Below are 27,386 nucleotides of genomic sequence, written 5' to 3'. Positions count from 1 at the left end.
ATCCTAACACTTCAGTGGAAGCACATCAAGAGTTGAGCGTTTATTACTTGTGCTCTTTGTGATGTGCCTTCAATTCTTGCTTTCTGTCTGTCATCAAGTGTATCTCAACTAATCTAGTTTTGTTACTGTTAATCAAAACTACTCTAAACTACCACAACTAAACTATTCATAAAAAAATAATAATAATAAAAAAATTAAATAAATAAATAAATAAATAAATAAATAAATAAATAAATATATATATATATATATATATATATATATATATATATATATATATATATATATATATATATATATATATATATATATATATATATACACACACACACAAAAAAAAATTTAATTTAGAAATGTTGCCTTGGCAAAAAAACAAAAACAAAAGTCCAGAATAGCTGAAAAACCAAAAATTTTACATTTAATTTAAATACAAATAAAAATTAAATTTTAAAATGTAAAATTTTATAAAGTTAATTTTAATAAACAAGATATGAATAAATATTAAATTAATAAATATATTAATAAATTCGATAACGTATAAATACAATAAAGAAGTAAATCTGATTTAGAGTATGGCTGTGCATTTATTGAATGAGCACTGTGCAATGTCCGAACTGATTGCACTATATTTTCAGTTTTTTTTTTATTTTTTTATTTTTTTTTTTTTTTATTTTTTTTATGTGAAATCATTTTCTAACTGTTTTAAATTCATTTTAAATAAGTCAATTTTTTTTTATAAATGTAAAAAGTTTTAAAATTGCTTGTTTTATTCTTGTTCTTCATGATTATTTTACTTTCTTTTATGTAAAGCACTTAGAATTACCATTGTGTACGAAATGTGCTATATAAATAAACTTGCCTTGCCTATTCTGTGTTTTGAATGGTACAGTACACAATACACATATTATATAAACAACTCATATTATATGTAACCTGTCCTCGACGATTTTTGGGGTGAAATATGATCTGTGACTGGCTGCATAAAATGCTCAGAGTAGTCTTATGAAGTAAACATCTATTTTTACCCCCCATTTAAGTAATATTAACTTCAGTAAGTTACAAACAAACAGACTAACAAATAAATAAATAAAGTTACCCGTTGGCTAACTGTTATAGTGTGTCAGAGTTATTAAGATGGTGTTAAATAAGGACGGGTCGAATGACATCATTCGACTTAATCACTTTTGTAACAACCGAGTCTAAACAAAAGCCAGTCATTATCAGAAGCACATCGAATACACAAAAGATCTCCGAGCCGTTCCTTACATCTACTAAACGGATTACAGTCACATGTGACATTGATCTAGCGTCGCTCTGCTGCGTCAGCAGTGTTTGTGAGCTGATGATAAACTGCTTTCTGAACAAAATGATCTTTAATGCAGTGCGCTGCAGGCCCCGGAGGCTCAAGTGTGGAGAATTACTACTGAAAACAAGATGCATTTGAATAAATAAATGGTCATTTTTCATTTTGTGTGAAAATGATTCATTTCTAGATGAATTAAATAGACATAAACAGAAGGGCTGTTATTCTGACGCAAACACATTGCAATGTAATTTTAGTACCACTGACTTACTACTAGTGTCTTGCAATTAAGTTGTTTTTGTCCTTTTTTTTATTAATTTGCTTTTATTTTAATAACAAATTTGCCTACATAGTTCTAGATTTGATTTATTTAGCCGCATATCATAGCCTAAATATTACGACATCTAAACAATTACATTTATTGAAATAAATAATTCTATTCACCGTTAATAAAACACCTGATGATGATGGGAGCCGACCGATAATATAGTGATAAATGACATCGAGGATCTGATGGAGCTGCAGTAAAGGGTTCAGTCATTCACTCTTTAAGGTCCTCGTTTTCTCTTTTCAGATCAAATGAGCAGGTGACAGGAAATAAATCAAATAAATGCATCAAGCTCAAAAAAGACTGCAATGGAAATGTGCACTATAGACCTCTTGATTGGTGGAAACTTCAGTTAATTAGCTCTCGATGTAAAACCAGCTTGCAGATTCACCTTTAATTTCACACTTTGATATGAGAGATCAGTAAAACTGTGAAAACGGTTGCAGGAACATATTTACAGCCTAAAAACATCATTACATTCAATCGTCACTCCATAATATCAAGCCGTCTGGCTAAAAGCTGTATTTTTCATTTCCCTTTTAATCACAAGTCCACCTTTTCTTCTTCTTTCACCCTTGTTTCAAGAAGACTGTATAAGTGTCATCAAGTTTCGAAATGAAGAAACTATCCTGTTAATATTTTTACATTCAAAATCATATTAGTATGATTTTTCAACATAGATGGATCAATCTTGGATAAAATCGCTTTTAAAAATGAATTAATAACATTGCAAACATGAGCTCTTTATGAATATCTTGTTCATTTTCTTTCCATTCAAACCTTTTAAGTAAAATGTTTGAGTCTGACAAGTGTATTTCTGAAACACTGTTATATGTTAATATATTTTTATTAAATATTTAATATACATTTTTGATATTTTTCCATATGCATAAACGTTTTTTATTTAAATTGTAACACAAGGAAATTAATCTGTTTAAGTAGCTCCTGCGTAACTGGAACTTTAAACATAAACAGAGGAAAAGTGATTGAGCTAAAAACGTCTCTCATGGTCATCAAGGGGCTTCTGGGTAATACTGGTCAACAGCGATTAGTGAGCGCAGTAGATAAGGCCATCATTAATACCAGACGTCATGATGAAGACATGAGCTCGCCGTCAGCGGACTGAAATATCCCACAGTCCCTCATTTCCCTGTTGACTTCTGATTTCATCACTGTAACAAATTCTCCAATCTCCTTTAATCCTGGTGCTCCGTCGTGCATTCGTGGCCAGTTTCTCATTATCTTCCTCGTAATTCCCGAGGGATTCCCTGCCGAACTGCTTCCTTATTTAATCCCGCTGTTTTTATCCACATACTAAAAGTAAATACAGCGTTTTCTTTGATTCAACGCAAGCAGATGGATACAAGTGCAACAGGCTAAACGTTCTGATGGATACCAAACAAAAATTGGAGGAAATAAAATCTCAGGAAAAACATTTGAGAAACAGAAGACTTCAGACTGAATTTGCTCTCCATTTGATCTCACTGCCACAATTACTAATATAACAAAAGCGTCAGATCTCAATAGTGTGATTTTGGATAAACATAAAATCACATCTGGGTAAAATGCAACAACAGATGACTAAAGTCAACAGATCTTACTAATGGACCAACCAAAAAAACTGATTCTGCCATCTTTCTAAACTCATATTAACCCCCCTTTAAGATCTCAACATGAGCAGATGGGGCCACATTGACATCGCCATATCTCTGGGATTAAACCATACTGACCCTTAAAAATTAAGATTACAAAAGATACATTTGTTAAGAACCAGAATCTGAAAGGACATTAAAATATCTTCAGCATGTTTTGAGTAGCATGCATGCAAACTTTAGGAAAAAACCTTTTTAGTCTTTTTAAAGGGTTACTTAATGCAACAAAGATTGCTAAAGTCAACAGATTTTACTATTAGACCTATCTCTGTGTAAAAATAAGATCGGCTCTATCAAGTACGTACTTCTGCAAGCTACAGCATGTGTGGGTTCTTTGCTATAATGCATACCTTCATCTTAAGTCACTTTGGATAAAAGCACCTGCCAAATGCATAAAAGTACATGCACTTTAAGTGTAAAGTCTGTGAGATGTTATAAAAACTCTCTGTGAGCACACGATGGCTGCTAAATAAGTATGTATATGTACAGTAGGGCAGATGGCTGAAACACACTGAACAGATGGTGAACCTGAGCTGAAAACAGCCAATGCCTATAATAAAGCTCATGCTGTTTGTATATATGTATGTAAATGGCAAATCCATCCATCTTTCATCTATCTACCCAACTTTTGATCCACTTATTCATCCATCTATCATCTATCCATCCATTCATCCACTCATTTATCCATCATCTATCTATCTATCCATCCAACATATTTCTATACACATCTATCCATCCATCCCCCCACCCATCTACAGTATATATCAAACACCCACCCATCTGCTTGTCTATCCATCCATCCATCCATCCATCCAACCAACCACCAAATGATCCAGCCATCATCCATCCACCCACCTATATATCAAACATCCACCCATCCTTCTATCTATCTATCTATCTATCTATCTATCTATCTATCTATCTATCTATCTATCTATCTATCTATCTATCTATCTATCTATCTATCTATCTATCTATCCATCCACCTATCTATATATCCTCCATCCCTCCCTCCCTCTATTTATTCATCCACCCATTCATCCATCCATCCATCCACCTATAGTATATATCAAACACCCACCCATCTGTCTGTCTATCCATCCATCCATTCTACCATCCATTCACCCACCCACCCATCCATAATTTATTTATCCACCTACCTATTCAACCGTCCGTCCATCCGTCCGTCCATCCGTCCGTCCATCCATCCATCCATCCATCCAGCCAACCACCCACCAATTGATCCATCCACCCACCTATTTATCACACACCCACCATCCTTCTATCTATCCATCCACCTATCTATATATCCTCCACCCATCCATCCCCTCCCTCTATTTATTCATCCACCCATCCATACATCATTTATTTATCCACTTACCTATCCAACATCCATTCATCCAACCAACCACCCACCAACTGATCCATCCATCATTTATCCGTCCACCCACAAACCCATCTATATATCAAAAACTCAGCCTTCCTTCTATCTATCTATCTATCTATCTATCTATCTATCTATCTATCTATCTATCTATCTATCTATGTATCTATCTATGTATCTATCTATCTATCTATCTATCTATCTATCTATCTATCCATACCTCCCCTCTATTTATTCATCCACCCACCCATCATCTGTTTATCCACCCACACATCCATCCAACCACCCACCAATCGATCCATCATCTATCATCTATTCATCCACCCATGCATTCATTTATCCATCCATCCATCCATCATCAATCTATCTACCCATCTATCCATCCAATATCCATTTATCCTCCCATCCATCTTAATATCAAACACACACCCACCCACCCATCTATCCATCCATCCACCCATCTATAAATCATCTACCCATCCATACATCATCTATTTATCATCATCCATCCATCCATCCATCAATATAGACCTTGTTTTTCTTTTAAATTAATTTTAATTCAACTTTTTTGAACTGTAATTCTGCATCCTGTTTGATTCCTCAATTCAAATTCAGTACAGGAAGTGCTTGTGACTCCATGCTGTCCTGCAGAGATCAATCCTCCCACAGCTTTCAGATCGTTTCCAGCTCTTTCCACCTTCCTCAGCAGAACACAAGGTTTCGTGGGAAATGACGGGGCAGTTTACGCAGCAATAAAACGTCTTCAATAAAGCACGGTTCTTTGCTGACAAAGAAGTTTTAGCAGACGTTTTTCAGGGATATGGGAGTCTGAGATACACAAGCAATGATGTGCTGATGTACAGTATGAACTCTTCCAAATCAGTCCTCACCAAATGAGCTACGTCCCATGTGTGCACCCGTCATCGGAAAACTTTTCGTCTCAGCTTCATTGACTTTCTTTAACCAGTCCCTTTGAGCCTTGATGTTTTAAAGCTAAAGTCCTTCCTGACAGGGGAGGAAACTCATTAAAAATGTTTTATAGATCTATTGACATAGCCTTCCTGAAAAGTCATGTGTCTATTGTCAATAATGCACCGGTGTCAAACCATGGGTCAAACTAATCAATAACTTGAATTCCACTCGATGCCCATTGGCCGATTGATGTTGGTCTTTGGCCCCAAGCTGAAAAAAAAAAGTAATGCTGCACAGAAGTCTGCTGTAAAGAATGCAAAACCTACTCAATCAAAAAACAACAAAAAAATCACTAAAAGTCTCAAGTGGTCTATAAACTTCACAGATACACACGAGTAAAGGTCACTAGACCACAGTCCACTTGATATGCTTCATTCACACTCTGAGATCTGTGGGGTCATTCCTGTTATGCAACACATTTTGAACTGAGCAACTGCAAAAAATGCTTACATTTTGTACACAATGGCAATAAAATTACCAGGATGCAACTTAAAAGGACAGAAATAGAGTGAACATTAGTAATTGCATATATTAGAAAATTAACTTGGAGATTATTTTAATTTAATTTATCTTTTATCATTTTAATACTGTTTATTATTATTATTATTATTATTATTATTATCAAACAGGACTTGGCAGGCCATCACTGTGAGCAAGAGTCATGCTCTTAAATGACTTGGATAAGATGGTTTAGAGTGAAATAAACAAATTATAAAAATAAAAAAAACACTGATATTTGTTTGTGATGCACCATTTTAATTCTAAACTTAAATAAGAAATATTAAAGTATTTTTGGTAATTATAAAGCTGAAATAACATTATATATAAATAATAAATATATGAAAAATATTAACTTAGATTTTTTTTCAGTAACTGAACTCTAAATGAAATAAAATAGAAATACTTTTTAAAAACAAGAACTAATAAAAAAAAGGACTGAATATTTCCTTACATGATTACTAAAACTTAAATTTCTCACCATTTATAATTCAGTAATTCAGACTTTTTTATGCACTGTTGAGTTTATCTCACGATTCTGAATTTCTTCCCTTGTAATTCTGATTTTAAGATTGTGAGAATTGCAAGATATAAACTTGCAATTTTAAGAAAAAAAAGTTGAGATAAAGTCGCAATTAGCTTATATATAAATTTTTTCCTTGGAAGAAACAGGCGTCCATAACAAACACTATAATGGCATATAATAAATAATACTATAATAACATGCATTCAGCAAGTGTCAAATGCAGTGAACTGTTACTCTCTAACTGAGTCTCCAGAGACGAGAAGAGAACCAGTGGACGGTTTAGGAAATGAGATGTGATTAAAGGACACAAGTGTGATAAGAATGGCAAGCACATGCTTGGAAAAGCAAATCTACAGTTACAGGAAACAGACGTGAGATTGGAGCAGGCTGTTCCTGTGACCGGTAAACTGGTGTTCCTGTCATAACGGCATGTTTAACGACAAGCTGGATGCATTTAATGCATGGCGTACAGTATGTTATTGACCTACATCTTACAGCTGTGAACATAAGGAGCTGCATCCAGTTTTAATCTGTTATTGTGGGTTATCAGTGACAGAATGCGACTAGTTAATGCTAGTCAAGACAACTAACCTTACGCACTTGTGTTTTTCTACATGCAACGTGATGGGAAAACTAGAGCAGATGCAATGCAATGAGCTCCCAACAAAATACAATGAGCTCCTCTAAATAGAAACAAGACTTATTAAGTTGCATTGCATATCTTAATTAAGTTGAGTTTTTAATAACACAATAACATGACATTACACATTTCATCATCTTTATTCGAAATCAATCTAAAAAATAACTTAAATCTGAAATTATCATGTCAGTTGTGCTGTTTATATATATATATATATATATATATATATATATATATATATATATATATTTTTTTTTTTTTTTTTTTATTAGAAGCAAAAAAACAAAACAAAAAAGGAAAACATTGCAAATCCAGTGCATTTGCCAGTGCAAATACATTAAAAAAAGCCAGCAGATGAGAAAACTGAAACTTAAAACTGCATGTCATATGACGTGTTTTTTTTTTTTTGCCTTGACAGCATTAATCACCATCTCCTTTCTTTGGAAAACGGAAGCTGCCTAAAATAACCTCTCAGCTCTCTTAGTGTTTCATGGAAGAAAATAACACTGTGTCAATGAGGACTATTCATTTATCTTTATTTGTAGGGGCGAGAAAAGCACACTTTACTCGTAAAAGACCATTTTTACATGTTTTTAACGTCCCACTTACAGTTTTTCCCTCTGCTGCAGTTCTCAAATCTCATTTATGTCCATTTTCATATCACATGCATGAATTAATGGCATTTTAACTGAATGCAAACACATTTAAGAGGGGCTTCAAATGGAAAGATTATCAGTGAATAACAACTTCAAATTGCACGTCGTAATGACACATGCATGACTATCATTATGCTTTTGGCTTTTCTGAAGCTTGAAACCATAAATCATCATCAACTTTCCTTGTAAAATAGAAGCTGACAAAAATAACCTCTAAACTGTGAACTGTGTTTCACGGAAGAAAAATAAATAAATGCGAGGTTAGATCAACATCAGGACTTTACATGCACTTAAATGTTTTTATACCTACATTTAACATGCACGCATTTGAAATGCATGTAAAGTTTCCAAACCATTTGGATTACACAGTTTTAACAAACTAATAAACTGTGATTCATATTTATTAGCCATACATAAACAAAACCAGTTAGATTTCTGCAACGCAAAAACCATAGCATAGTGTATTTAAATACTTTAGTATTTACAAATAACAAACTATGCTATGTTTTTTAGATTTTATTTAGATAATCAATGCATTTATTATGCATTTGCATATATTTGAAAAACTTGGCTCTATTGTCTATAAAACAAACAGTTTTAAATTAGTTAAAATGTTTAAACAAATCAGATTTATTGATGATGAATGTATTAATGACTGACAAATATGCATCACATTAAAAACTGTATACAGTTTTATATGCAATTGAAATCTGAGTGTGTAGAGCTTTGTCTAAATATGTAGTTGTTTCTCTGTTTAGTGAGCTGAAACATCTCGTCTTGGCTGTGTCTTTAACTGCGAGAGCCAGCTCGGTTTAGTTCCTGGACTTCATTCTCATCCGGTTGCCAGAAGAGGCCGAGATGCTGGAGGTCACATGAAGGTCAGCTCTGATTGTTAGTTTGTCTCAGTTTTGGTGAAAAGCAAGCGAACGTTTCCATGGACACATGATAAATCGAGTTTGGCTTCATTAAAAATCCCACAATGCTCTTCTGCGTCGGCGCCTCCAGACCAGACACAGGGGGTGCAGGGGCGGATTTGGAGACGGTCCAGGGTCAGAGTCTTGCACATTCCAGTCGGCATGTAGTGCATTTTTTCTTTCTGTCTGAAAGCATTTATAACAGACGCAGCATTCCCATTCCAAACTATTGTTTCCCACTGGGCTGGAAACAGGGATTGGCTCACAAATACACGAGCGATAAATAGTAACAAAGTATTTTAGTAACAGCTTAATCCAAGGGCTAATTCTCACTGTTAAATAGTTGCTTATTAGCATGCATGCTACTTACATATTGTGCTTTATTTTGCATGACTTAGTGTATGTCATTTACTCTAGTAAAAAGGAGTACTAAATACTTTGTACTTGATTGTGTATTCCGTCCACCCCTGGTGATACACAACTTTAACAAAAGCAAAGATTTAGGATGGTTTGCTATTCGAAGAGCTCACCCGCCTCTAGCTATTCCTCTTCGTTTTCTAACAGGAGTGCTTTAAATGCATCTGAATCAGCAGTATGCAAATCCAAACTCGCAGCCAGAGAAACGTCTGAACAAACTGAATTACATTAGCACATTTAGTGCCCCTTGACAGCGTCTGGAGCGCATGGGCTCTGACAGCGCTGTCATTGATTAGGTGTTACAAACAAGTTTGTTAGGAATGCATGGATTTAACTGAGAGTGCATCTGCAGGTTTATCCTACCGATTGATTACAGGTCCGATGCAATCGATGAACTTGATCACAAGAAGTGGAGAGAAACATTAAGATGCTACTCTGACAGAATGATTCTCCAGTGCTGTTTATTAAGGCGGCATCGATATTACTATTGCTCGTATTCAGGGTCAGAGATGTGTTCAAAGCTCAATTAAAAAAAGCACTTTCAGTTTTTATCTAATTATGTTATTTAATTTTTTACATCTTTATTACAGTTTCTTCAGAACATGTAAAAATCGAGTTATTTTACTTCATCTTTTGAACGTTTTATGTACAAATAAACAGAGTTTGAATTCATCAATAACTTGGGTTTAAACTTGAATGTGTTCCGTTTTGTGTATTTTGTAGCAAAGGCTCTATTTAAACTTGAAGTCCTGGATTCAGGTTTGACGCACTATTTATGTGCATACTGAAAAGAAAATGTTACATCTACAGCTACCAAAACTGAAGCCTAAGACATGATGCTTTTGTAGCAAGCATTGCACACTCCTTCAGGAATTGCAGATTGAGTTTTAATGATCTAAAACCTGTGCATCACTTTTATGATGAATACAATTAAGAAGGAAATCAACAGAATGCTGAATAAATGCAATACGGGAAAATATGGGAGAAACATGTACAGCTAAAATGAGGTTGCTGTTGGAAGAGGTGTTAGTGCGGCCAGCAGGGGGCGCTCACCCCAGGGGTCTGTGTGGGTCCTAACACCCCAGTGTGGTGATGGGGACACTACACTGTTAAAATGCACCGTCTTTCGGATGAGACGTTAACCCAAGGTCCTGACTCTCTGTGGTCATTAAAAAACCCAGGATGTCATTAGAAAAAGTGCAGGGGTGTGACCCCGGCATCCTGTACAGATTCGCCCACTGGCCTCTAAACCATCATGGCCAGAAACGTGTTGTATAAATGTAAGGAATTATTATTATTATTTACTGGTTGCAATGCATTTTATTCTGTTTTGAGTCTGTCATGCATTTGCAAGTTTTTTTTACATTGCCAGGGTGTTGCAATGATATATAAATATATCATTATATTAAACATAAACTAACAAAAATTAGCCATGCTATAACTTCATTTCTAGCTTGATTCATTCGTTTTAATATTCTCCTCTAAAGTATTGTATTCTAGTTTTCTCCGGCCCATCTTTTTGGAAAAGTGTTTAATTATGCTAATTTTGCATGACAGATTCTTACATTTACGGCGGCCCTACAGATGTTTGGTGATTTGGTGAACATTTTATCAGTTTCCCCCTCAAATACACTTATTTTAAAAGCAAATTTACAACAATTATAATTAACTTTTTAATGATTCATGACCAACCATTACATGTACTGAAAGAGGTCCATTTTTGCTGCTGCAGTTCATATGTGAAGTCTCTTCTGCTCACTGACGCTGCATTTATTTGATCAAAAATACAGTAAAAACAGTAAAATTGTGAAATAGTATTTAAATGCAAAATAGCTATTTTCTATGTGAATATATGTTAAACTGTAATTTATTTCTGTGATGCTCCGCTGTATTTTCAGCATCATTCCTCCAGTCTTCAGTGTCACACGATCTTCAGAAATCATGAACATATGCAGATTTCATAAATTAATTTGGATAAACACTTTTGGTTTCACGAAGAGCCATTCAGTCAAAGAACCATCTCTTTCTTACCTTTTCACAATCTGAAAACCTTGATTCGCCACTTTTGTGAAACACAAAGATCTTAAAGGTTCTTTAAGGAACAATTTAGACAAAAAGGTTCTTCTATGGCATCGTGAAGCACCTTTACTTTTAAGAGTGTGTTTAATGTTGCCTAATCGTGAATCTCATCTGTGCATGATTAATAGATGTTGTTTTTATCATCAGCCACCTGTAATCTTAAGTATGAGCCCTAATAATAGCACTAGTCAGCATTAGTTTTGTTCTTTCGCTCCCATGTTAATACTATTCATTTCCTGTTCTCCGCTCTGCTTTCTAGTTTGCTTCACAATAATGAAAAATAAATGTCCCGAGCGTACAGCTTCATCAGAAGCATTAAAGGAAATATTAGATATGAGAAGGTACAGTAACATCCCAGTGACTTTCAGTATATCCGCCTGATTTCCACAAGTCGGATAAATGCGGATGCAATCTTCCCCTTTCACAAAATGACTAATTCAAAGCATCTGATTTTTAATTCAGTCCTGCGAGACGAGACAGAAATGCTTTTGGTTTCAAAGAAAATGACTTAATGCTAGCTGAAGAAAGCACAATGTCACTCACCAAACATGTTCCCGATGTGTCCGTTCCTGGTCAGAGGTCGGAGTTCATTCTGTCCCCAAGCGTAACGTTTGTAGTTGTCCCAGGCAAACTTCATCATCTGCGAACGCAAAACAAACAGGTTCAGATCTGTGAAGTCACAGATACTCATATTAAACATCATCTCAGGATGCAGTTATCTCCAAAGCCAAAGAATCAGAAAAATATGGGCTTTTACGCATTAGACGATGATTCTTCTGGTGAAGCGAAGCATGGATGAAGCATAGAAGAAATATGAGGATGTTATGAATGACACAATAAAGAATTGAATCATGTTTCATAAGCTCTATTTGTTAAACGCTGTCATAATTAGCTGTGTGGTAGTCCTGCAGGATCACATTCATCAAATGCATACAGAAATTCATGAGCAGACAGACGACGTCAAAGAAATGGACCGTTCCCTACATGCATTAATCAAGAAAATAATTCATAAACGCATAATCATTGTTTTCTCGTCACCTTTAAGCATTGCACGTTTAAATGAGTTGCTTTGTTCTGTAAGTGTCTTGTCTTGTGTTAAACAGTATTCTTCTCAAAACTTGACTTAATTACATTGTTTAACTGCTTCATTTATCATTTATTGTTTGCATATTGCAATTTATAGTTATGCATATGCATTATAAATGAAATAAATCTAAATACACATTTAAATAATGCATATAAAAAAAAACTTGCATTATGCATTGATCAAAAGTGACAGTAAAATATTTATAATGTTACAAAAGTTTTTTTATTTTTAAAAGAATGCTGTTCTTTTGAATGTTCTATTCATTAAATGATCCTTAATCCTTATTTAATTATTAAAAATATTCACTTAGAAAACTGTTTTCAACACTGAAATTAATCAGAAATGTTTTATATCAGAATGATTTCTGAAGATCATGTGACACTGAAGACTGGAGAAATTATGCTGAAAATACACAAGAATAAAAAATATTTTACAATATATTCATATAGAAAACGGTTATATTAAATTGTAATAATATTTCACTTTTTTTTAACCTGTTTTACTGTATTTTTGATCAAATAAACGCAGCCTTGGAAAGCACAAGAGACTTCTTTTTTTTTTTTTTTTTTTTTTTATCAAATCAAATAGTTTTACTTCACATTTAAAATTTTCAGATATCATATATAATATTGCACAAAAAAAAGTTTATAAAATTGCATGTCTGCATTAACGACACAGCTCTATCTAATTATAAAGGCAATTTTTTTCACTCATGCACTGATTAAATGTTCATAGTAACACTAGAAAACTAAAGTGTTCATTAATTTGACATTTATGCTTCTAGGAGCTAAACTTAAAGTTAATTCTAAACCTGTTATGTGCTGAATGGGTCTGTATCTGCTGCTTCTGAGCTCGGCGGCGCTGGATCTGTGCAGGTTTGAGCTCTGAATGAGTGTTTCAGCACAGAAAGCACCAGAGAAGCTCTGTATGACGCCCAGCTGCCACCAACAACCTCCACAAGCCACGCTCCGAAAAAGACTCGCTTCCCTTGAGGAGGAAGCCAATAATTGATGTGGGATCGCCTCCAACAACGCTATAAAAAAGGCTTGCGACGTGATAGGGAATTATTCTTATTTGAGCTCGACGTGAAGGAGCTAACATTAGTCGATATAGTGACAAAGTATATTATATTTGATTCACAATAGACAAATGATGGTTATATGCAATATTATAAGGAAAAATAACAATACATTGTCTTATAAAACCTCTTTCAAAACAGAATTAAATATCTTTAAAAAATTAAGCAATTAATGCAATTAATTCATCAATAGGCAGGGCATGTTTAATGAGTTTAATTACAAACATAACATTATAAATAATAACTGTATACATAACACTAATTGGATACAAAAAATATAAAACATATAAAACAAACATTTTCTATTTTGTGCAAATTTATACTACATTGTATATGTGTGTGTGTGTGTATTCATTCATTATTTATTTATATGCAAAACCATTTATGACAATTATTTTATTTGCTTTATGCTTAAAGACATTCATCAAGCATAAAACAGGATCTATTCATCCATCATAGAATGTCTTAAAAGATTAAGTAAATAAATATGATATAATAGTAATAATATACATAAATTTGCTAAATATCACACAACATGATCTTTACTTATTTTCCTAATGATTTGCAATGTAATGTTGGCTATTGCTACAAATATATTCATGCTACTTATATCTTCACTCTTACTTCTGACCATAAGAAAATAAAAATATTATAATAATAATAATAATATTATGTATGTCAATGGTATATAAATGTAAATATTATTAATATAAATGTAAATATTAAAGTCAATTTTCAACAGTATATAAACTGGTGCTGTCAATCGATTAATCGTGAATAATCGCATCCAAAATACGTTTTTGTTTACATAATGTGTGCATTTTGTGTATATCTATTATGTATAAATATATAAATAGAAACACTTGCATGTATACATTTAAGAAAAATGTGTTTATGTATTAAATATATTTATAAATAATATATGAAAATGAATATCAGCTGTTTAAACACCATGAGATATAACACTGTACACATACAAACTTGTATTTGGAGATAAAGTACAGCCATGAAATCCAGATGGCACTAATAAAATGATTCAGAGACATTCGGTGAGCTTTTAAATCCAAGGAATTATGATACGCAACCTGTGCGCTACAATCACAATTTGCATGCAAAAATGAACAAGATCGAATCTCACACAGAGAAGGCATGCCTTTATGAAGATGTAAATGTCTCAGATGATGAGCAAATAAAGCCATTACAGAAACATTCAGTGTATTTCCAGCACATGAGAGAATGCATTCCCATGTCTGACACTTTGATCAATTGCTCCTCGCTGTGATACATCTATCTTAAAATTGCATAAGCCTGTCGCAAAGTCCCTGTGTGCAACTGTAAAACCATCCGCACACCGCCTGTTTTTGCATGGAAAGAGAGAAATATATATATATATATATATATTGTCCAAATGGAAGCATAATGAGTCCCCGGCGTGCAGCATGTGATTCCCAGATGAGATGAAAGCGAGACGCAGACATTAATAGGCTTTTATCGGGTTCAGCTCTTTCATCCCGGGGCTCATGGAGGTAACAAACTTCTGGAAAAACAAACACTGAAACTGACTCATGTTCCAACCCACGATCAAAACAGAAAAAGACATTTTATTGTGCTAAAAGATGATGAAATCTATATTAAAGGTGTTTATTTATTTGCATTTTTCATTACTCTTTTTTTTACTGTATATACAGTAGGTTGACAAGCGAAATGGGCTTTACCGCCGCGCATACCGCCGCAGCAGTGCCGCGGCATTAACGGTTAACTATAACATCTTTCCATTTAATAAACCTATAGGTATTTTAATAAATCTTTGGCTATTTTATTAATTTGTATAGATAATCAAAGCCACAAATAGGCTACACGTCACCGAACGTATAGAAATGACAGAGCTGAAAATAATTATTTACATGAGACACAGAAAAGAGAATTTTATAGTGAAAATAACCAGTATAATTTAGGTACTATTATAATTTGTATTAATATTTTTATTTGCTTTTATTTTTAGATTTTCAGTTTTCAGCTAAAAATGTAACATATTCATTACTAGTTCAAAAGTAACTCCTTTTAAAAGTTATATTATGGCATTATTTACTACTCCCGGCTAACAGTAATTAAGTACACTAATAGTTATAGGTTACTTTTCCATTGCACCCCAAAAACATGGTAAATGCATACTTGGCTACTAGCTGAAACAAAATAAGAAACCAGGTGCACATTATGGAAACAAAATTGTGTTATTTGTAAACAACTGTGCACGTTTAACTGCTTTCTTACAGTATTTTGCATTTTCATTTCAGTTGAAGTTTAAGTAATTTTTATAAGTATATCTATAGAGTTTTTATGTCAGTTTTAGTTTGAGTTATTTTAGTAGAAATTAGACACTGCCTGTGTCATCAGTGCATGTACTTTTATCCAAAGCAACTTACAATTGAAATTAAATAATAATACTAACATAAATACATAAACTAACCCTAAAAAAAGTAATAATAATAAAAAAGAAATACACCATAAAATTACCCCCCAAAACATTTTTTTTAAAATTACATATAACTTTGATTATTTTATTTCAACTACTTGCCGAAAAACAATTCTCATGTACTAAAATAACTACGAATCAAATAATAATTAATGTAAAATAATTATATATATATATATAACAACAACTTTACAACTAAGAAAACAGAAATTTTTCAAAAATGACATCTATTTAAAAATGACACTAAAACAACACTGATGGACAAACAAACTTCCCTTTTGATGAACGGACAATTAACTTTCTATTCCCTTCCTTACTGAAAACTCGTCCTCTTCAAAGCCTCTTTCAAATAAAGTTCAGGTCACACAAGACTAACTTTTAACTTCCCCCTTAATGGAAATCTAAATGTAGTAGATAAATGGTATATTGAAAACAAAAAAAAAACTGCATGCATTAAATATAGCTTTGACTTCAGGTTGTAAACAGAAATAAAGTAAAATTAAAAAAATGATAGAAAAAAAAAATACTAAAACTGAAAAGTGAATAAAAACTATACAGACATTTTTACTAAATATTACTCATGCAAATGAAAAAATAACTTTTTTTTAATTAAGATGAAAATAATTCTAATTATTAATGTATGCTATACACAGCAAAACTCTAAAAAAACTATGTAAACATTCTTAAAGAGCACCTATCATGGAATTTTGAAATTTACCTTTCATGTAAAGTGTAACATAGATCTAAGTGAACAAAAACATCCTGCAAAGTTAGAAATATGACAGTGCACCGTATATAAATTTATTGTCTTTCAAAAGTAAGAGTCGATTCTGAGTCATTTTTATGAATCGTTAGAAGACCGAAGCTTTTTCTCTGACTAGATGACGTTAACTTTTCAAGTTATTTGAATACGATACGGCCACTTAATGCGCTCCAAGACGCCAGCGAAAACTACAAAACATGGCGACGAGACGCTGTGTTCTGAAGTGCGACTCAAAAGCAAACTTTTTTCATCTTCCCAAGGGTGAGCATTTGAAGACTAAGTGGCTACAATTCATATATACAACTGTACCACAGAAGTATCGTCCGAGCCTTGTGCTTTGTTCACGCCATTTTGAAGATTGCTTTACCAACTTAAATGCAATCAAACTTGGATTCGCGAGCCGGCTGATACTGAAGGAAGGTTCAGTTCCAAGTGTATTGCATCAGCTTCCTCCTCCGTATCACAACCTGTAAGTATGTTATTAATAATTGTTGCTGTTATGTTTTATGTAGCATGCTTAATAATTGTTTGGTTTGTTGTGTAAGCACCGTTTAGCTTCTGGGTCTTCAATGACAATTGTATTGAGATATGTGAATTGTTTGTCGTTGTTTTCTGAGTTTTCTTTAAGAATAGAGTCATACATCGTAGTAACGTAATGTTACTGCTTTTTTTTTGTTGTAAAAACGTTATGTTTATGCATCGAGTTAACGCAAACAAAGACTGATTGTGCTTTTACAATATAAACTCTGGGCTATACTCGCTAACGTTACGTAAAGGCGGGGTTTTGAAAAGTGAATCACTAAACGAATCATTTAAGAATCGCTGTAAAAACAGGTAAAAACAAATGCATATTATAAGAAAACTAAAGTCTTTTTTTGTCATTGCATGCATGCAAAACTGTTGTTGGGGACTTCTAAAACAATATTTGGAACATTTTAAATGCCATATTAGGTGCTCTTTAAATCAAGACACATGCACATGAAAATGCATCAAAATTAATTTAATTTATGCTGAAAACTAGAAAAATTAGCTGCCAATGGGGTCAGAAAAAAATTGTTTTCTATTTTAATAGTTTATTCTTCGTCCTTCACTGGCAGATATTTTTATTTGTTTGAAACTCTTAATTTTAAACCATTCATCAGAAAACAATACTAAACATCTTCTTTTGTGGATATACACTCAGTCAATGTATATTTATAAAAAAATATTTAAAAAAAATTTTATGACCACAAAAATCTTGGAATAGAGCACACGAGTTATGATTTATTAATTGCATTTTTTTTTTTATTGATTGATTGATTAATAAATTGACAGATTTTGTTTTGTTTTATTATTTATTTAGTCATTTTTGGAGCATACATCCTGTGTAAACGTTGTATTTTCTACAGAAAAATCTATATAAATTTGAGCATGTAAACAATGACAGAATTAACATTTTTGTCCAAACGATTCCTCCCTAACAGTCTGTGTCTATGTGATCTACGGCTGCACTGGAGGAAAAAAAGGACAAAGCTAGTGCATAAATATTCTGCTGCTCAGTAGAAATTAATTTTCAATACTCGCTGTTCTCCCATTTACCTTCAGCAAACTATCAGCACGAAATCTTGCTTTTGCGAGCGTTCTCGACGCTCAGTTAAGAAACGTTAGGAGCTAATACGTGCCGAATGGTCTCCAGTGGGAATTACAAAACCTATGTTTTCCTCACAATTAGCTGCATTCAAGGGCACAAAACACTGAAGCGTCCTTTAAACAACACAATGGGCTGTTAGCTTATTTGCAAACCATCCCTTAAGAGGGCACGAATTGTTAAATGAAGCCTGAAAAACAGCATTGTGAGGCACTCGGTGACATTCATACAAAACACAGCGACTGATTCTCATCAGAACAATAAGGAGTTTGCAGACCAGACTCCGACGGGACCGGGACAGATCACAGCTGATCTCCATGATTTGGTTTGGGAACGGTTTACCCACAGCATCAGAAACACACTGATAGTCCATGATGCTTCAGGACAGCGTCTGATCACATTTGATTTAAGACAAGCCTCAATCATTCACCATCAGATTTGTCGAGTCCTGATGGAACGGAAATATTCAGATGAATATCAGAATATTGTAAAACTTTGAATTTTTTTTTAAGCCCAATTCTATCTATTGATCACTCAAAAAAATTATAAAAAAATTAATAAAAAACATTATATATATATATATATATATATATATATATATATATATATATATATATATATATATATATATATATATATATAGTAGGTAAAAAGTTCACAGATAATATAAATACTAAATAATATACAGAACAGAAAAAAATACTAAGAAAAAAAGTGAAATATTAATATAAACTTAATCATATCTATCTATCTATCTATCTATATATATATACACACACACACACACACACACACACACGCACACACACACATACACACTTTTTTTAAAGCCCAATTCTATCTATCTAAAATATATATATATATATATATATATATATATATATATATATATATATATATATATATATATATATATATATATATATATATATATATATATATATATATATATATATAGGCAAAAAGTACACAGATAATATAATACAAAATAACATACAGAACAGAAAAAAATACTAAGAAAAGTGAAATATTAATATAAACTTTTAATTTATATATATATATATATATATACACACACACACACACACTTACAGTATAGATAGACAGATAGATAGATAGATTGTAGTTTATTAACAATTTTAATATAATATTATTCTTTGTTTTAGTAATTTTTATATGTACCTATAGTTTATTCCTTTTTATTTTAGTTTAAATTTCTGTTGTTTTCGTTGAAATGTTGCCTTAACTTGATTTAAAAGTTCATTGATTTATTAAAAAAATAACAAACTCCTGCAGGGAATTTTACATCTTTTTTGTTGCTAAATATGTTAGTATTTACTGTTGTTAGTCATTTCCATTACTTTTATGTGAATGTATGTGTATTAGATTTTGTTTGATGCTAATTAATTTTTAATTAAAGTTTTTTCGACAGTTCACTGATATCACATTACAATGAAGCTATGGGAGAAATATATAGTATATGATATAGGATTGATTTAATAATACCATCTTCTCTTGCGAAAATAATTTTATTTATTAAATGCATTTCCACTTATCCTCAGTTTAGTTCATTACTTAATGTTAGCAGCTGGCATCGAGTTCATTTCTGAAAGAGTGGCTTGATTCTTATTTAAACAGTTTGGGTCAGACATACATGCACATGTGTGTGTTGTCTGCGCTCTTTCCCAATTGTAAACCGACAAGTGAAGCAATATTAAAAAAGATATTTCCCTGTCTCCTGTTCATGCATCTGAATCAGGGAACAGAAGCAGCTGTGCAATTAATATTCAGCACACTGTCCAAACAAACACTTTTTGACATGGTGTCTCTCCACCCCTAAGAAATATCGGCCATAAATCACATCGCTGGAAACAAAGTGCCTCTTTAAATAGTCCGTTACCAGCCATTCTCTGGCCAAGAGATGCTCACAATCGGTTTTTATTTGATCGCAGTATCCCTAGAGTTCTCAAAGGAATAGTTCATGCAAAAATGAAATTATTATTATTATTTTTTTTGGTCAGTTAATGTGATATTGCTCTAAATGCCAACAATGGTCCTGAAACATAACACTAATTAGACTGGAAGATCTTAGAAATTTGTGTTAAAATGCATTATTAAAAATATAAATAAAAATATATAAAAAAAATGTGTTGCACAATATGATGCACAAAAAATGACATTCTTGAAATATTAAAATAATATAATACAATATAATGGAATTTTTTTTGGACATCTAGATTATGAAAATAACATTCCTGCCATTTAATATTTTATGCTGATTTTTTTATTTATTTATAAAGTATTTTTATAAGACAATATTATATATATATATATATATATATATATATATATATATATATATATATATATATATATATATATATATATACTGTATATATGCACTAAAGCAGTAAGTATTAAAATTACACCTAAGAATTAAAGGAATCCAAACACTTTTTTAAATAAAAGCTTAAAACATTAAATGGCACAAGTTATGGTTATTATTTATTGGTAAGTTAACCAAAGGATTAATATACACTAAATAGCAGCAATTATTAATTTTATCACTAAGCGGTGATTCAAATGAATCGAACGATCGTTGCATGGATCAGTTCACTGAAATGAAATGCAATAAAATGCAATGCAACAAAAACAGCAAGTATCTACACATGCAACATTGCAGTTTACTGGAAACATTAGCTTGTTCCTGCAAAGGCTGCATTTCTCAACATAGCTCAATGTTACTAGTTTCTGTTTCCCAGACCCAGATTATCAGGAAACCAAAATGTTCTTGAGATTTAAATAGTTTGCATGCAACAGTTCGGACAGCTAAAACTTCTAGTTTCAGACACTGCGTTAAAATGCAATCGACCAACAGCAGACAGAGCTTTCGAGAAACCTGTCCGATGAAAAGCAGTTTTGAAAAAGCCATTATATTCGTAAGCTGGTCTGGTGACACAGAGACTCCCTACTCGATCATTAGAAACTTCACATCACTCACACCAACAAGCCTCACGAGTCTCCAGCAGCATCGAGCTCGTGAATAATTCATTAAAACATCTCGAGTCGCACAGAAGCCCTAACATTTCCAGCCTGTTTTCTGCTGGAGGCTACACAGAGCATTCAATCCCATCATGCTGTTTGCTCATGAAGCAATTAGTGGATCTGATGCTCTTCCAGAAAACAACTGCGGCGAGAGATTCATGATGTGATGATGGCATCTGATTCTATTCACTTACATTCGTCAGTGAGACACGAGCTTAGTAGCTTCGCCAGCATCTGGCTATTTTTCCATAACTTCTCTATTATTTGTTGTTACATGTATTTACGGTCAAGCAAACTCAAGTGATAATCAAATATGAAACGGGTGCTTAAATTAAGCTTTAGGAGTCTGAATCATTTCAGTGAATCGGTTCACTCAAGCACTTTAAAAACATATCAAGTCCTCAAATGCGATCAGCATATTTTCATGATTTCTGAAGATCATGTGACACTGAAGACTGGAGGAATGATGCTGAAAATACAGCAATAAATTATTTTTTTTACTATATATTACTTTTTTTAAACACAATGTTCTCAAGCACTTCCACTCAAAAAATCTTAATATATTTATTCAGATTTATAATGTTTGCATGTATAATTTCAAAGATTTTAATGGCTAAAGTTTCCAACTACTATATATATTTTTATATATAAAATTGTTATAGATAATAAAAAAATAATTAAATAAATAAAACAACTGTTGGCAGTTACTTTGTTTTTTTAAAAGTTTAAATTAAATATAACAAAATAATAAAAAAGTAAACATTTAAATACATAAAAAACATATATATAATTATATTTAATTTTAACAAGTTTTACATATATATATATATATAAATGTGAGAATTATATAAATACAATTTATAAAGTTTGTGAAGGACAAAAATTTAATATAGAAACGTAATTAATAACAATATATTTTAGTCTTGTTGAGTATAGGAGAAAGCCATTCAAATACATTATTAACACCAAACTATGTAAAGTAATATAGATAGTAGTATTTATAGTATTATACAGTATTTTCTCTCTCTCTCTCTTGCTTTATACTAATATATATATATATATATATATATATATATATATATATATATATATATATATATATATATATATATATATATATATATATATATAATTAACTGATAATCTATTTAGAGCTTTGGGATATATGTTTTCATTTAATTTAATGGTCATTTAATTATTATAAATTTCAATACAATTCCCTTTTTTTATTGTGTCCATTTCTCATATTTGGGGACAACTTTTTAATCAATATTTTATACAAATATATTATCGAAAATCCAAGAATAAATATAACAATTAAATGTAATTATAAATGACTTACTCTCAGACAAAAGGTACAAAAAACTGTACACAGCACTACCTTAGAAAGGATTCCGCATGGTGACAGCTTTTGTACCTTTTTTTTTCTCCCTAAGAGTGTACAAGTTCCTTTAAAAGCAATGCTTTCTTAATTGAAAAAAATACCTGAGGCCTAAATAACTGGGTAAAAAGGTGATGAAAGAGCTCCTTCTCTAACAGCAGAAACACTTAATGACTGCACACATTAAACATTTACAGCCTGACTGTTAACTGAGCAATATGATCCTCCTCAAAGTGAACTTCTCATACTTCTAAACAAGGACATTTACGTCACGCAAATTGCATCGTCCTATTAAAGCTAGACTTCTGTGTCTGTGCATTTTTAAAGCTTTCACTCAACTGATATCATGAGCAATCGAAATAAAAGCATTCATTGCTCTCAGACTCGCTGTAAAACCATGTGTTTGTGAGAAAACACAAGAGAGCGAACAGCCGAGATCTGAGAGAAGTCATTTGTGAGAGAGAAATTGGCAATTTGGACCCGGCGTCCTGCAGAGTCTATTAGACGCACAGAAGTCCCATCGCAGCTCCAGCGCATTTCAATACGAGTCACGCAATGAGCTCCCAAACCTGCTTTCTGAAGCACCTGCTAATCGACTGTGAACTGACAACATTTACTCGTCAAATACATTTCTTACCTGCTCTCAAAAAGTTCTTATGAATGATAATGTAAAATGTGTTTTATATATATATATATATATATATGCATATACATTTTTTTAATATATATAAAAATAATTTATATATATATATAAAACACATTTTATATTATCATTCATAAAGTATAACATTAATATATTAATAATAAGAATTATATACTCAAAAAGTCATTAGTTACCTTGCTTTATTAGATGAAAATATATTTTTTATTTATATTTTTATAAATATAATGCAAGGTTACCAGCTAGATTTTAATCAAATAAAGCAAAATTATATAAAACAAAAATGAAATACAATAAAAGTATTATATTATACAGTGTATACTAATACACACACACACACACACACAATAAAAATATACATACATTTTATTAATATAATTGTCTTTTTTCTCTCTTTATTAAAATTACTTGTCATATTCTGTTTTGTGCAAACATTATTTTTTTAATAAATGATTATTTTAATAAATAATATTTAATAGCTGCCTTTATAGCTGGATGTACAGTATGTGTGAGGTTTCAAAAATGTGCTTTATTAGGAATATTATTTACAGGAAAGCAAGTTACGGTTAACTTTTATTTTACACCCACATACAGAACTGCACAATGAAGCAGGACAAACATCTGCTCAAAGCAAACTCTGTCCTGCACAGAAACACGTCTCTAATTTTATCTTCACATAACATCTTAAAAAAATGTAGCACTATCAGTGTGGAAAACATATTCATTCAATCATTTAGCAGATGCTTTTAGCCAAAGAGACTGGAGAACGAGGAACATCACAAGCAATTTATCACAAGAGCCAACAATGTTTGCAGTACAGAAGTGTAAGTCAGAGAAACACAGCATCACGTCTGCTGAGAGCTTATTATTCTCATCCTCTAAAACTAAGAGCACAAAATAAAAGAATCATTTAAATACATGAAAATATTAAATTATCTTATTTTACTTCATGAGGAACCATTTCTCACAGATTAACTAAATATCTACATTTGGAGAGAATAAAAAATCCTAAAAATTAATAATAAAAATAAAATACACAGACTAAAAAAAAAACGTAAACTTTTACAATTTAAAAGAAAATGGAACAAAAATAAAAACCAATTCAAAATATGAATAAAACTAGTATCACACAGATATTAATAGTAACACTTTGCGATATGCAAGGGAAGATTGTCAGGAAATAATTAAAAATAATAATTTGGCATTTATCAGATATTTATAATTTGACTTCTTGGAATATAGTGCATGACACACACACACACACACACACACACACACACAGAAACACACACAGACACACACCCACAGACACACACCCACACACACACACACACACACAGACACAGACACACACACACAGACACACACACACACACAGACACAGACACACACACACAGACACACAGACACACACACACATACACACATACACACACACAGACACACACACACACACACACACACACAAACACACACACACAGACACACACACACACACACACAGACACACACACACACACACACACACAGACACACAGACACACACACACACACACACGCACCAATAATGTGATGAAAGAAAAACAGAACAACACAATATTGAAGTAAAATGGTATTGTATGAAGTAAAAAGTACTTTTTTCAACTTAATTAAACAAAAAAAATATAATGATATACTGTATATAAAAAAACTATTGCTTTAAAAACAAGCACTAAGTCAAGGTGAAATGTTTTTCATTAGCTTATCAAAATTTTGATTCAGCTCCATTTCTAAAGTCCGTTTAATATCATTTGATTTGTAATGACTTGTGCATCAGGTTTGATTTATAAGACGCACAAATTTAAGGGAACAACTCTCTAAGATACTCTTTTAAGTAATCTCAGGGGGGAAATAAAAGTGTGCATGTTTGACGTTGAATAAATAATGACAATGTTCAGTTTTAGTGATTTATTAGGGTGGATTTACTCCTGACAGTAAGTGTTATCACCTGATGAGAGCGATGCATGCAAACGCTGCGCTGGAGAGAAGTGGCAGGTTTCTTCTAGACATCTCTTTGACGTTTGACATCAAAGCACGAGGAAGGCTTTGAACTCTCGGATCACGGACTCAACGCAGGACTGTCACAGCTCTGGACATTTCCACGCAGAATCCAGAAAGAAGAAAGGCTTTCTTGGATGTGAACTACTCTATTCTTGAGCTGAGACGGGTCATGACTGTTTGATCAGTGAGGTCAAAGGCGTTACATGATGCTAATATTAGGTGCTTTAGGGAGGAATGTAGCTACAATGTAACATCTAGGAGAGAGTTTGCATTGGCTTTCGACATCGAAACATACGGTTTATGACATTTTATGATTAGCCAAAGAACATGGTTTAAGCTAAAAATCTTCTTAACTGTTTAGCTACATAAGAAAAATTACCCAAAATAGTTTAATGGCTTGAGGTTGAGTTTTTTTGCATGCACTATTCCTTTAATAAAACAGGTTATGCTCAGAATAGCATGCTATCTTTTTAACTCATGCATTGCATATTTCCATTACTGCATTATGCATTATATATATGTTATGAAGTATGCAAATACTGCATGCATGTAATACCCAGATGACTTTAAACGTATGTTTGGTGCACAGAAATCGCATGATTTACCTTTCTAAAAAAATGTTTTGAAATGCTTTTTGTGTTTAAATAGTGTATTCGGTTAAATTACGCTAATTGTACACCATCCTCCATGTCTGACCTTCCCTGTCAAATCATAAAACATAAAGCAGCATGTTCAGAGAGCCACTAAATAATGTAAGACTAGATTCCTTGAGAAACGAAACAGCACGGACACACCAGAACTAAACCAAACACTGCTAAAACAGATTCCCAATTTACATGAAAAAGCATTTTCGTCAAACTGAAAGTTGCAAATTTGATCTAGTGCATGCAAACACCAGAGCTTTTTAGGAATGCATGAATAATCTATGCATTTATTACAGTAAAACAGCACGGGAGTGTAGGAAAAACACAAGATAATTCCTGCAAAAAAGAAAAAAATTATTCCTGCTCTCAAAGCCACAGGAAATCCAAGAAAAATCACATTTGTAACAGACAATATGTTCCCTAACTATTGAACGTAAAAACCTAATGAGCAATGTGAAATAACTTGGACGACTTACAAACTCTGAGGAAAACTGCGCACCAATGAGTTTCTCCTTCGCCTTCAAATGTTTACCATTAATAGCTCCCAAATGCAGCCATTAGCAGGCGATAGTACAGACGTCGCTGCTCATGAAATGCCCATTAGGCGTCAATGTGCTGCAGAATAGCTCCAGCAGCTCTACTGAGACTCCAGTGCAGAGTCTGAGAGCATCAGATCTGCCACAGAGACGCTTCTCTAATGAGCTGCTGCATACAGACATTCACTTACAATACACACACAGCGACCCCAAGACATGTGCATGCATTAAAGTCACACTTAGAGACGCATTAATGTCACTGCATTGCATTTAACAGCTAATTTTTCCCTTTTTTGCATGAACTATTCCTTTCTTACTCATCTTTTTTACTCATGCATTGCATATTTCCATTACTGCATTATGCATTATATATTGTATGAAGTATGCAAATACTGCATGCATGTAATACCCAGATGACTTTAATGTATGTTTGGCACAGACAGATGCAATAAACAATGCATTAATGCATTAAAGTCACACTTAGAGACGCATGGATGTCATTGCATTGCATTTAACAGATAATTTTTCCCTTTTTTGCATGAACTATTCCTTTAATAAAACGGTTTATGCTCAGCATAGCATACTAACTTTTTTACTCATGCATTGCATATTTCCATTACTGCAATATGCATTATATATATTGTATGAAGTATGCAAATACTGCATGCATGTAATACCCAGA

The 27,386-nt window shown here is 32.6% G+C and overlaps 1 protein-coding gene across 2 annotated transcripts in view; it reads right to left on the bottom strand.

Annotated features, from left to right (window-relative positions):
- The window catches only part of LOC127975424 (mannosyl-oligosaccharide 1,2-alpha-mannosidase IA), a 150,087-nt gene that overhangs the window by 58,675 nt on the left and 64,026 nt on the right, over window positions 1-27,386 (bottom strand). For both annotated transcript variants that reach the window (XM_052579469.1, XM_052579470.1), the window contains exon 2: window positions 11,913-12,009. In XM_052579469.1, coding sequence (XP_052435429.1) covers window positions 11,913-12,009 — 97 coding nt within the window. The remainder of the gene's footprint in view (window positions 1-11,912; window positions 12,010-27,386) is intronic.

Source organism: Carassius gibelio, chromosome B16 (genome assembly GCF_023724105.1).
Source record: "Carassius gibelio isolate Cgi1373 ecotype wild population from Czech Republic chromosome B16, carGib1.2-hapl.c, whole genome shotgun sequence".
Lineage (NCBI taxonomy): Eukaryota > Metazoa > Chordata > Actinopteri > Cypriniformes > Cyprinidae > Carassius > Carassius gibelio.
This window is presented reverse-complemented; position numbering and strand designations above follow the sequence as displayed.